The 13580-nt window shown below is 42.0% G+C and overlaps 1 protein-coding gene across 3 annotated transcripts in view; it reads right to left on the minus strand.

Moving 5' to 3' along the window:
• Positions 1-10788, minus strand: part of SPIRE1 (spire type actin nucleation factor 1) — a 202534-nt gene extending 191746 nt beyond the window's left edge. The window contains exon 1 of one of the 3 annotated variants that reach the window (XM_030336752.1): positions 10368-10788. In XM_030336752.1, the coding sequence (XP_030192612.1) occupies positions 10368-10689 (322 nt within the window). In that variant the 5' untranslated portion in view covers positions 10690-10788. The remainder of the gene's footprint in view (positions 1-10367) is intronic. The other 2 variants (XM_030336753.1, XM_030336754.1) reach the window with 2 other exon arrangements.
• Positions 10789-13580: the final 2792 nt, after the last annotated feature.

A 13580-nucleotide genomic window follows, 5' to 3' on the forward strand; every position in this document is an offset into this window, starting at 1 on the left:
TGGGTAGCTCAGTTGGTTAAGCCTCCCACTCTTGATTTGGGCTCAGGTCATGATCTCTCAGTTGGTGAGTCCCACATGGGGTTCTGCGTTGACTGCATGGAATCTGCTTGGGATTCTTGGTCTCCCTCTCTCTCTGGCCCTCCCCTGCTTGTATGCTCTCTCAAAAATAAATAAACTTAAAAAAACCAAAAACAAAAAAAAAAAAAACTAAAGGGCCACATCCTGTACTATTTCCTAGATTGCTCTCAATCGGACTCTTTCTCCCCGAGGTCTGCCCTTGTTCAGACCTCCGTCATACCATAAATACTCCCAACTGGTTAGGCAACTTAAAGGTTACTAAGATCTAATGATAGTATGAAATGTCTGCTGGTGTCTCTGCCCTTGTTTTTAGCCAATTCAATTCATCTTCTACAAAACTCCCATCGTTACCTATCCAAAAAGAGTAATCTGCTTACATCATTTTCCTGCTTAAAATCCTTATATGGCTCTCTATTGCCTATACAGGCTAACATACAAACTCAACAGTGCAGCACAAAAACATCCTTCATAACCTGATCCCAGCCAACATACCTTTCTAGTCTGTCTCATTCTCCACCACACCCCCACACATCCCATGCTCCAGGCACAGCGGACGCCCACTGCAAGGAAGACAAACAGGTTCAACTTCACGTGCCAACTCCAAATAAGTGGTAGTGGCTGCCTGAAGCAAAGCTGAGAACTCTGAAGCTGCTTATAAATTTAGCAGCAAAAATGCAATGACTGATGAAACAGTGTCTGCTTTTGGTATGGGGAAGTGGGTGTCAGCACAAATGCCATTCTACAATTTACGTACTACTGTTCTTTGAATAGTTCTTCCACATTTCTAAACCTTGTACTTGTTGTTGCTTCTGCCTAAGTGTCCTCCCTTTATCCCACTGCTCATCCTTCAAGGCCTCCAGAAAATTGGTCTCCTCTATGAAGTCTGCCTTACATCACAACAGCACAGTCACCCTCTCCCTTAGGCTCACACGGTTTTCTGTACATGTCTCTATCACTTTAGAATTACTGTAACTGTACTGTAAGTGTTAGTTTATGCACCTATGATCTTCTTGAAGGTATGGGTGCACTTCATTCTTCTTTGTATCTTTAAACCTGGTACAGTACACTTAGAAGGCACTCAAACACTGGTGAAATGAATAAATGAAATCGTGGGATGGGCGATTCCTCTAACATGATATTATCACTAAAATCCAGGAAGATATGGCCAAGCCCAGAACCAGACAACCTGTGGTGACTGACAGTGGCATTCTACCACTATTCATCACCTATCTCTATATATATCTTTATCTCTGAAAAATACAAGATATGAGAGAAGTATACTGGGTAGAAATTTGGCTTCCAATTAGACTGGGCCATGAATGGGAAATATGAGGAAAAAAGACAACAGACCCAAATTTTTAAAAATACATTAGCCCAAGTAGCATAAAAAGATCTGAGAGTCAGTTTTCAGAAGTTACATATGGACCAGCAAATCCTGCTATTATTAGTGATATAGCCTTTCCATATACATGACACTAATCAAATCCTGATGAAATTCATACTAATGTCCCAGATTGGTTTTAATTCTTAAAATTTGGGAGTGGCATCAGGGAAATGTAAATCAAAACTACAAGGAGGTGTCACCTCATAGAAAATGGCTAAAATCAACAACACAAGAAACAACAGGTGTTGGTGAAGATGTAGAGAAAAAGGGACAATTGTGCACTGTTGGTGGGAATGCAAACTGGTACAGCCACCATGGAAAACACCTCAAAAAGGTAAATATAGAACTACCCTACTACTACAAAAACACTAATTGAAAAGGATACATGTACCCCCTATGTTTATAGCAGCATTATTTACGATAGACAAGATATGGAAGCAGCCCAGTGTCCCATCAATTGATGAATAAGGAAAAAGTGTTACAAACACACAACGAAATATTATTCAGCCATAAAAAAGAATGAAATCTTGCCATCTGCAATGACGTGGATGGAGAGAGTATTATGCTAAGTGAAATAAGCCAATCAGAGAAAGACAAATACCATATGACTTTACTCATGTGTGGAACTTAAGAAACAAAGCAAATGAGGAAAGGGGGGAAAAAAGAGGGAGAAACAGAGACACATAAACAAAGAAACAAACTTAATTACAGAGAACAAATGGATGGTTCCAGAGGGCAGGTGCTTGGGGGTATGCATTAAATAGGTGATAGGAATTAAGGAGTACACTTGTGATGAGCACTGGGTAATATATGGAATTGATGAATCACTATATTGTACACCTGAAACTAATATAACACTGTATGTCAACTAACTGGAATTAAAACAAGAACTTTTTAAAAAATTAAAATTAGGGATGCCTGGGTGGCTCAGTCAGTTAAGCATCCAACTTTGGTTGCTCAAGTCATGATCTCATGGTTCATGGGTTCGAGCCCCGTGTTGGGCTCTGTGCTGACAGCTCAGAACCTGAAGCCTGCTTCAGATTCTGTGTCTCCCTCTATCTGACCCTCTCCCGTTTGTGTTCTGTCTCTCTTTCTCAAAAATAAGTAAACATTAAACATTTTTTAAATAAAAAATTAAAATTAAAGGTGCATGTGAGCGGCTTGGTCGATTAAGTGTCCAACTTTGGCTCTCAGGTCATGATCTCACAATTCATGAGCTCAAGCCCCGCATCGGGTTCTCTGAAGTCAGCACAGAGCCCGCTTCAGATCCTCTGTCCCCCTCTCTCTCTGCCCCTACCCCACTTGTGCTCTTTCTCTCTCTCTCTCTCAAAAATAAATAAGAACATTAAAACAATCTTTTAATAAAATTAAAAAACAAAATGTTTGTGAGATGCAATCATTTTGGAAAAAAACTTTTGGCAGTACCTATTAACACTGAAAATACCCAACTACTATGAACTAGCAATTCTACCTTTAGGTATATACTCAACACAAATGCTATATTCGTTCACCCAAAGATCTGCTTAATAATGTTCACAACAGCATTTTCCATAATTTCCAATAGCTCAATATCCAAATGTAGGATCCAAAAAATCAAACAACCATGGATAAATTATAGTATATTAATACAAGGGGGTATGATACTAAAATGTGAATGAACTACAACTATATGCAACAATATAGATCTCAGAAAGCTCAGAGAAAAAACTCACGCATTAGGCTGTATAATACTAGTTGATTCTGTACACATAGGTTCAAATATATGCAAAACTTATGGTGTTAAAATTCATGACAGTGGTGACTCTTGGGGTGGTTGCTGACTGAAAGGGTATACAGACAGGTCTGCTGGGATGTTAATAACGTACTGTTCCTTGACCTGTATTCTGATTACACAGTGTATTCACATTGTGAAAATTCATCATTTATAATTTATGCACTTTTCTGTGAGTTATACCTTAATGAAAATTCGCTTTTAAAATAAAGACAAGATAGAGACATTTACAAATAACAAAAACTGAGTGAATTTAATAGTAACAGACTTGCACTAAAGTAAATACTAAAGAAATTCTTCAAACAGAAGGGAAATGATCCCAGAAGAAAGTATAGTAATGCAGGAAGAACTACAGAGCATGGGAATGGCAAATATGTGAAAAAATCCAAATGAATATTAAATTGTACAAAAATGATGTCATATTTTAAATCTATGATAAACTAAAATACATGTCAACAATCATAAAACAACAAAAGGAGATCAACGAAGTTAGGATGTTCTAAGATCTCTGCACTGTCCGGAGAATAATACAGTAAGTAGTTTATTTATTTTTTTTTTTAATTTTTTTTTCAACGTTTATTTATTTTTGGGACAGAGAGAGACAGAGCATGAATGGGGGAGGGGCAGAGAGAGAGGGAGACACAGAACCGAAAACAGGCTCCAGGCTCTGAGCCATCAGCCCAGAGCCCGACGCGGGGCTCGAACTCACGGACCGCGAGATCGTGACCTGGCTGAAGTTGGACGCTTAACCGACTGCGCCACCCAGGCGCCCCTACAGTAAGTAGTTTATATGAGATTTTAATAAAAATTCAATAATGCATGTTTGGTTAAGATATTTTATGAGCATATCACAAGAATATATTTTATCCACACCCTATACTCCAGAGCAGTAATGCAAATGCATGTTTACAAAATGGACAACTATTTCAAATGTGATCAATCACCAACATTCTGCATGGTTCTACTGCAGCCTCAGGGACAGCTAGCCCTGAGTATCCATAACTACTTATAACAGGAAGGCCAATGATGACAAGATTTGTCCCAAACCAGTTCTTGACCACCCACATACTCCAGTCACTCCATACTGGACCCCAGGCCACATTTCACTGACCTCCCCTCAGCTCCAGTATATCCAAGTTGATATCCCAATCAGGCTCCCCTGGCTTTAGCCTCCAGGTATCTCTCCCTTTGGGTAAACAGCGTGTACAGACTGCTCTCTCTCAACCTCTGTATTCAACTTGGCTCTATGGTATTCATTACATAACTGCGGAAAAGATGTGGTAGGCATGCCAGTAAAAGCGAAATACCAGAAAGAGATACCTCACAAATCTAACAAAGTTTGAACACCAAAAAGAACTATGCCTTATGCTATTTGAATTCTTCTTCTGTATTTAAAACAAAACAACACCAGCATCAACAATCATACCCCGTGCTGGGCTCCTTAGAGGTATGTCTGATTGTAGGGCCAGGACAAAATACATACACATCATAAACCTTAAAGTTGTAGCACCAGAAAGTAAAGATGTGCTCAAAAACACAAAAGGATGGCTGCATGTCAAAGGGACACAGGAGCCAACATGAAGGAGCTTCCAATGGCTACAGCTGGAACAATTTGAGCAACAAAATAACATGGTAATGAATAACGAAGTATAAAATATACATGATTCCAGAATGATATAAATACATAAATGGGGGGGAAAGGGACAAATCTTCCTTACAGAAGAAGTCCAAATAATATTAAGTAGTAACAAAATATAAAATTATATTAAAATTAAGTAATATAAAATTAAGTAGTGGGGCGCCTGGGTGGCGCAGTCGGTTAAGCGTCCGACTTCAGCCAGGTCACGATCTCGCGGTCCGTGAGTTCGAGCCCCGCGTCGGGCTCTGGGCTGATGGCTCAGAGCCTGGAGCCTGTTTCCGGTTCTGTGTCTCCCTCGCTCTCTGCCCCTCCCCCATTCGTGCTCTGTCTCTCTCTGTCCCAAAAATAAATAAACGTTGAAAAAAAAAAATTTAAAAAAATAAATAAATAAATAAAATAAAATTAAGTAGTAATAACAATATTAGTTCACCCCTCCAGGAAAAGGCCCCCTTCTCGAATGCAGGCTAGACTTAGTGACTCCTTTCCAAAGAACAGATTGTAGAAAAGGTAACTCTTTACTGGAGAAACCCAGCAAGTAAGTGCATATCCCCAGTGGTGTCCTGTCAATATCGTATGCCTCCATCCTACGTGATGAGAGGAGCCCCTTTCCCTATGTGGTAATAATTCTTTGCCCAAACACATAATCCCAGTCTAGTCAGGAAAACATTAGGCAAACATAAATGGAAGGATAGCCTGCAAAACCCCTGACCAGTACTCCTCAACACTGTCAACTCAGGGGAAACCAGGAAAGTCTAAGAAACCACAACAGACCAGAAGTATCCCATAATGTATTATGGAATAATACAGTATTCCATATTATACAGGAAAAAGGCCATTAACAGAAAAACTAGGGAAATCCAAGCGAAGTATGGAGTTTAATTAATAGCAATGTGCCAGCGCTGGCTTCTTAGTTTTGACAAACAGCACAGTAGAAGATGGTAACATTAAGAGAACTGGGTAAGAAGTACACAGGAATTCTCTGTGCTATCTTTCAAACTTTTCTGTATATCTAAAATTATCCCAAAATAAAAAGCTTATTGGGACACCTGGGTGGCTCAGTCGGTTAAGCCTCCGACTTCAGCTCGGGTCATGATCTTGCAGTTTACAAGTTCAAGCCCCACATCAGGCTCAGTGCAGACAGCTCAGAGCCTGGAGCCTGCTTCAGATTCTGTGTCTCCCTCTCTCTCTGCCCCTCCCCCGCGCTCGCGCACGCTCTCTCTCTCTCTCTCTCTCTCTCTCTCTCAAAAATAAATAAACATTTAAAAAAATGTTTAGAAAAAACCCACTATTTTTGGTAATAGGCAATGTTTTCCTCAGAGTTTTAAACAAATATCTAGAAGAAGATTGTTTCTCTTTTTTCTACTTAGCCAACAGGAAGCAAGCAGGAAACATAATATGGCTCAGATGACACTATTATGAAAGCAGGATGGGAAATGTTGCCATTTTACAGAATTTGTGATGCGGGAAAGTGATTCTGACCTTAGAAATAAAACAGGCAGAGCGTGACTCGTCATCTCTCACCAACATTTAGTCCTTGGTAGATCAATGGTTGTTTTCTTCTAAAGATGAGTCATAATTCTTGGTGAGGCTAATGGCTTTCCAAAAGAACCCCAACTTACTTAAGTACCCATATCTGTATATAACCAAACTCTTTCCACTGTTTTCCTCTGCAGAAGGCAGAAACACAGATACAAAGCACAAACGCACTATTGCACAATTTCTGCCAAAAATGTCTGTGGCTACTCTCACATAATGCAACACAACTAGAAGTATGTTGGAGGGTAAACTGGAGTCAAAAGTGACAGCAATGTTACTGATTATGGCTAAAATATCTTAATTTTGTAAATGACTACCTGAACATATCACTGAAGCCCCACCCAGGGGCCTAGAAGAGGCCTGTGTAAATAAGTGGGCTCAGGGTTGAAGCTGCACTAGCTTCGTGGTAAACTTTCCACTGTGTTTATGTTTTATCTTCTCTTCTTCAATGTCTAAAACAATTTATTTTTATATCGCTCACTGCTTACACAATAGCAGGAACTCAATTCATGTTTTTAAAATTTAATTACCCAACATATTTGGACATACTGTTCAAATGGAATAATCCTTACCTATTACTGTGCCTGATAAGACATTTCACCAACCCCTAATACCATCATTCACCCCCAAACTCTACCCTGGACACATACACATAAATCTCAAAAGTTCCTTCCATTTAACGATCAGGATGTGAACACTCAAGAATTATACCAAGAATGAACAAGAATTAATCTTTTAAAATATGTTTTCACTATTTTAACCTTCTCCACAACTATTCGGTCTCTCTGAGTAAAAATGCAGAATTGCAGGACCAGAGGCACCATGGTGGTGTGAAAGGACACAGAATTAGGGGAAAAAGGAAACTAAAACTTACTGAGTATCTGCTACATACTAAGGCTTGCTGTTGTCATTTTACACGCATCATCTCACTTAAACACTCTCTCGTGAAAAAGTCATCTATTCTCATTTTACAGATGACAAGGCTGGACTCAGGGTGACTGTATATGCAGAACTTGAGTGTCTTTAACTCATTAATTAAGGGAGGTTAAGGAAGTTACTCAAGGTTACTCAGCTAGGAAGGGGAGGAATCATGACCCAAATTCAAACCAAATCTGTTTCTAAGCCTAGAGGTTGAAAGACCTGGATTTTATTCAAAGTTACCAGTATGAATTTAAGCAAGTCCCTTATTTCCCTAAACCTCCATTTGGAAATAAATCAATGGGTAAATGTATGAAAATATAAATGCTGTTGATTGCCAACAACATACATGGTAAATGCCCTACAATGAAAAAGTACTTCTTAGAATTGAAGTGTCATGATTACCATGTTTCCTTAAAAACAATTTATACATGTGCACAGTATAAGTTATCATTAATTTTTAAGAATCAAGGTTAAGTGCTCAGTTGTACCTTCTGTAGCCATGCAACTACTCTTAAAGCCTAGGAGTAAATAAATTAATATAAACAACATTTTGGTATGAACTTCCTAAAGATTTTTAATCGGTCAACCCTAAAATGCTCAAGACTGTATCAACAACTTTGGTTGGGCTCTCTCCACAACTGGTAGCAGAAATCATGAGCAGAACTAAGGAAGAAGATGGGGTGCCTGTGTAGCGCAGTTAAGCATCTGACTATTGACTGATCTCAGTTCAAGTCATGATTTGCTGTTTGTGGGTTCAAGCCCTGCATCAGGTTCTGCGCTGATGGCTTGGAGCCTGCTTGGGATTCTCTCTCTCTCTCTCTCTCTCTCTCTCTCTCTCTCTCTCTCCATGTCCCTCCCCCCCCTCATTCCCTCTCTCTCTCTCTCAAAATAAACTTTAAAAATTAAAAAAAAAAAAAGAACTAAGGAACAACAGAAAATGTTGTTTATAAATCCATTGCCACTACTGCAGGGAAACTACTATTCTCTCCATGAAAAGAGTATTACATTGAGGTCAAGATGTTATCACTCATAGGAATGATGCAAAATAATAACGATAATTCATTTTAACTACCACCAGAATACACCCTTGTCTTTGACAAGTAAACTACTGTAGGTCCATAAACATAACATAAACCACACTCTTCTGGGATCAAGTTCAGAGAAAGATAATGTAAACTGCTGTTTGCTCCTTCCAGAAGTCACCAGTACCAAATGCTACTTCTAAAAGGGGGGTGCAGGGCACCTGGGTGGCTCAGTTAAGGGTGTGATGTCTGACTCCAGCTCAAAGGTCATGATCTAGTGGCTTATGGGTTCGAGCCCCTTGTCAGGCTCTGTGCAGACAGCTCAGAGCCTGGAGCCTGCTTCAGATTCTGTGTCTCCCTCTCTCTCTGCCCCTTCCCTGCTTGCACTCTCTCTCAAAAATAAATAAACATTAAAAAAATAATAATAAAATAAAACGGGGTTGCACCCAACATTATTTTCCTTAGAAATGCCAGATTCCAAGGCATGGCTTTGCTGTATTTTATAATAAATTTATCTTTTAATATCACATTAATACACTGTAAGTAAATTATAATCCCGAGTATTTTCCACTAATGTTAAGTCAAAACTTAAAAACAATAAACACATCAAATAAACTAAAAACTATTTGAAATAAAATAATTTCTAAAGAATTATAAAGACTCAATTTAAATAAATAAAAGTTCTAAAATGTGTTTACCACACACACACACACACACACACACACACACACAAATTAATGTTCTGGTGGAATTGAAAGAATTGTTATCTATAACCTTGAACGTTTTTTATTTTAAATAAGGATTTGCATTAAATGTCATTTTACTAACTACTTATGAATTACATCTTTCACCGTTAGCATTTTGATACTTTCATCAACTTTCTAAAAGTGAGGGCAGATTATTTCTCTATGTTCTTAACATACTTGCCTCTCAAAAGACTGAATTACATTAAAACTGACATGAAAAACCTATTATCAATCCCTTCATCACCATCACTAAATCTGAGTAAGCCCTAGCTACATATTAACGTGTAGGTGATAATCTTGAAGAATTTACACCAGACAATGACCTAACCAAAATCCATTTTGTTTATCTGAAATCCTGTCAACGTTCGACTCGACAAACTTGTTTTTTCATCACAACAAATTCTAATACGCAGGTAAATAGCAGTTGTTTTATAATTTTCAAGAGCTAGATAGAAATCATTATTTAATCTCTTTCCATCTCTCCCAATATAACAAAATTCTCCTCGGGGCTTTTTATATTTCCTAACCAAAGGAATTTGTTGCCAAATTAAAAAAAAAATACTATTAGCTGACTATTCATTCTGAAAGGTGTAATTTTCGTGACAGCAGAATTAAGTATCCTTGGTGAGATCTCACGTGAACCTTTCATAGCACCTATCACATCATAAATGCAACCCCAGTAAATAGCCCTGGCATGTAAGTATGTATACATAGCTTATCACGAAAAGGACCCAACCCATTCCATTTCCCAAACAAGACGCGGGCAGCTGTCCTATGACAGTGTGTACAATTACCAGCACCCTGGGCAGGTCGGATGGCCCAGCCGGAGTGCGGAGGGCGGCGCAGGCCCGCCCAGACACCCTCTTCACAGCCCCTCTTTGTGCCGCTACCCGCCCCCCACCTCCTGCTCTGACCTACGTGGGGCGCCGCTCCACCACAGCGCCAGCACCACCCTCCCCCGCCGGCCCCAGGCCCGGCTCCTCCCGGTCTCCCTTGGGAGGTGGGGGGTCGCGGGGCGGAAGAGCCGGGCCCAGGAACTGCGAGGGAAAAGGGGGGGGGGGCACAGCGGGGATCCTCCTGTGGGAGGTAAGGGTCGCGGAGAGGGGGCAGGGCCCAGGGACTGCGAGGGAAAAGAGGGGCCGAGGAAGGGTCCTCTCGTGGCGGGGGGGGGGGGGGGGGGTCGCGGGGCGGAAGGACCAGGCCGGGGACTGCGAGGGAAAGGGGGTCGCGGCGGGGATTCTCCGCGGGGGGCGCAGGTCGGCGGCCTCACCCGCAGCGGGGGGCGGCTCTCCCGCGTCGCCGGGCGCCAGGGTGACGGCGCCGTCCCTCCAGACACGGATCTGCGCGGCTGAGCGCACGCGGTGGCGGGGCTGGCGGCGGCCGGCGTCCGCGGCACGCAGGGAGCCGCAGCACTGGTAGCACACGGCCCACGCCTGCTCCTCGTTGATGGGCTGGTTGTAGAGCCTCAGTATCTCCTCCAAGCTCAGCGCGTCCGGCGGGCCGCCCGCCGCCTCGGGGTCCGGCGGCCCCTCGCCACCCGCCGGCTCCGCCCGGGGCTCCCCGCCGCCCGCCGGGCCCGCCGGCTGAGCCATCCCGCGGGTCGGCGCTGCGCTCGGCCGCCGCGCCTTGTGCCGGCGTCTCTTCAGGTCCGGAGCATCGTCTCGGCGCGCCGCCGCCTCCTCATCCCCGGAACCGCCCCGCCCAACCTGGCCGCGCGCGCCGCCGCGGGGGACCAGGCAGGGAACGGGGCGAGGGCCCGGCGGCCGTGGGCGAGCGGAGCGCGGCGAGGACGCCGCGGCCGTCCTGACCAGGCCGCCGCTGCTGCCGGCAGCCCGTAGCGACGCGATGGCGTCCGCCGGCCCCGCCCCGCGCCCGTCGCGCTCAGTGCCCGGGCTGCGGAGCCGCCCCTCTAGGGGTCCGCCCGGCTGGGAGCGCCGGTGTGCGCTCCGCCGCCGCGCTGATCATTCCGACCGCAGCCATCCCCCGCCAAGCGGAGAGGCCGCTGGCGCTGGATCCCCCTGAAATTGGCTCGCCGGAAGTCTCATTAGGAACTCGAACCCAGCCTGGAGCGAATTCCTAATAAAGGTCTGTTGAACTGCTCCGGCACCGGCTCCCAGGCCGCCCCGCCTGCCCCCATCCACCGCAGGACCCCTCCCGCAGGGCGCTGATCCCGCGCCTCCTTCAAGCCTGCACGCGGTTTCTCTTGACCAGCCGACTTCGTACTGAGCCCGGCCTCGCTCCTTCGTCGTGTCCCGGACCCGCCCTTGCTCTTTCTGGAGTAGCTGTCGCCATCAATATACCGTATAATTTATTTAGATGTATTGTTTATTGACTAGGTCCTCCCATGTTCATTGTAAGTCCCATGAGGATGGAGGCCTTTTATGGGTTTTGCTCACTGACTTCCCCAAGCGCGTAGATCAGGGCCTGGGATATAAACATTTTGTAAATAATTTGTAGACATTAATTTCGGCATCCTTCCGGATTCATTTTGTAACATTTCTAAAACTCCTCACTAAGTCTCCAATGATCACACCCATCATAGTGCAATTAACCCAGTAGATTCAGACAATGTGGAATTGATATCACAGTAGCAAAATTGAACTGAGGGCAATTAGCCATAGAATTAAAGAAATACTGTACTCCCGAGGGCCTTGCTGAATTCATTAAGTTATGCAATAAAACATAATTCTTAGATAAAACAATCACTCATTGGTAAATGAGTTTACTTGGTAACATTCCACTCTGAGGCTAGTCCTGTGTCAGAACTTGACAGAGTTGAAAGCATCAACCAAGTAAGAAATGTATACTAACTACCAATAAAACTTTTAAGGCAGTTTGTGATATTAGATCTCACACTCTTAACAACTGCATCTTGCAGTAGAAATTACAGAGGTCTATTATTTATGCTTAAGATACCACATAGAGTAGTAGTGGGGAGAAGAGAGAAAATCAAAAGGATATTTTAAAAAAGAGTAAGGAATTAAAAGAGAGGGGAGAAAAAAGCTTCACCCTAGTCACCTTATGATAATTTCACTACAAGAGATAACAAAACCCCCCTTAAGTAACATCACTTAATCATAGGTTCATAATTCTGTTTGCAAAAATGTGCTATGTGTGCCAATGCCCTGAGAAGAAAGGTCTAATTCCTTATATAGATGTGGAAACAAAACCCCTTGATTTAAAAATGGGAGAACATTCCCAAAATTTGACATTTAAAACGTTTAGATCCTGTGTGAATTTTGAAAATAGAGGGCTTTAAAACGGTCCCGACAATGCAGAAAACTAAATGGTCTACTTTTATGGACACCACCACCATCTCCTGGCTGTATAAGATATTGCTGTCCTGTTTCACTCTGATAGCTACAGCCAACCAAGATCAATTACATTTTTGTTCTTATCTTTACTCCCCCACAAAAGACAATTTAAGTGAATTAATGAATTGATGAATCCATGAGCCAGTCACTTGCTACTCCTGGCATAGGGCAATAAATAAATCTCCAAGTAAAGGTTAACAGTGAAGGGAAGAAGGGAGTGGAAGTGAGAGAAAAATCCAAATTTTACCTCAAATGTTAATATTAAAGATGTGTTCTTTAAAATGACTCCACAACAGGATTTTTTTGTCCTTTCCTAAGTGATAATTTTTAAGCATACAAATACATTTTGGTCACAGGAAGATTACATAAAATAGGTGTGTGTGTTTTCTTTTTCCAGATACAAAATCATGACTGATATACTGTATTTCAAGTAACTTTCTGGCCTTTGTGAGTTTATATGGAATTAAGTTGAGGCAAGATGACAAGTAGAATGTTGTTTGATGTATGCAGGAAAAAAGGATAAATCTCCAAAATCTTAGCTATCTTCTATTATAAATCTCTTCATTATATAACCTGAATACTTGACACATTTTTATACAAAGACAGTATACTTCTACTTTTTATATGACTTTCAGAACCCTTTGAAATTTTGATAAGCCCCATGTCCATCATCACAACATTCTGAGAAGGTGACAGCTGACAGCTCAAAGACTATCAGAGGTCCATATATTCTCAGGGCTGAGGCAGTACCTTCCCATTTTCTCATTTTCAATTCAAATTCAAAGATTCAGATACCTTCTTGTAGAGTATATTTTGTTCCAATTTCTGTCACTGATTTTTTTTTCTTGGCTTCACCACTTTAAAAAAATTGCTCTATGTAGTTAAAATGTCTGAACAATTCAAATCAACATGTAAATGTCTCTTTCAAAGTGCTGTGAGATCTGTGAAAAATAGTGGCAAGTATTACTCTGAATATGATTTTAGTTTTCATTGATTTTGTTGCTGCATTTACTAAAAATGGAATTCTTGAAATTTTTAATCTTATATTTACTTATCATTTTTGCAGGATAAATGTACTTCATGCTTCACACTCTGGACATGCTGGGTGAGCTGCTATGAGTCTTTCAGGGAGCACAATCTGCCTGTGCAGCCCAAGCTTAATCCAGTCA

Source organism: Lynx canadensis, chromosome D3, assembly GCF_007474595.2.
Source record: "Lynx canadensis isolate LIC74 chromosome D3, mLynCan4.pri.v2, whole genome shotgun sequence".
In the NCBI taxonomy this organism is placed as follows: domain Eukaryota; kingdom Metazoa; phylum Chordata; class Mammalia; order Carnivora; family Felidae; genus Lynx; species Lynx canadensis.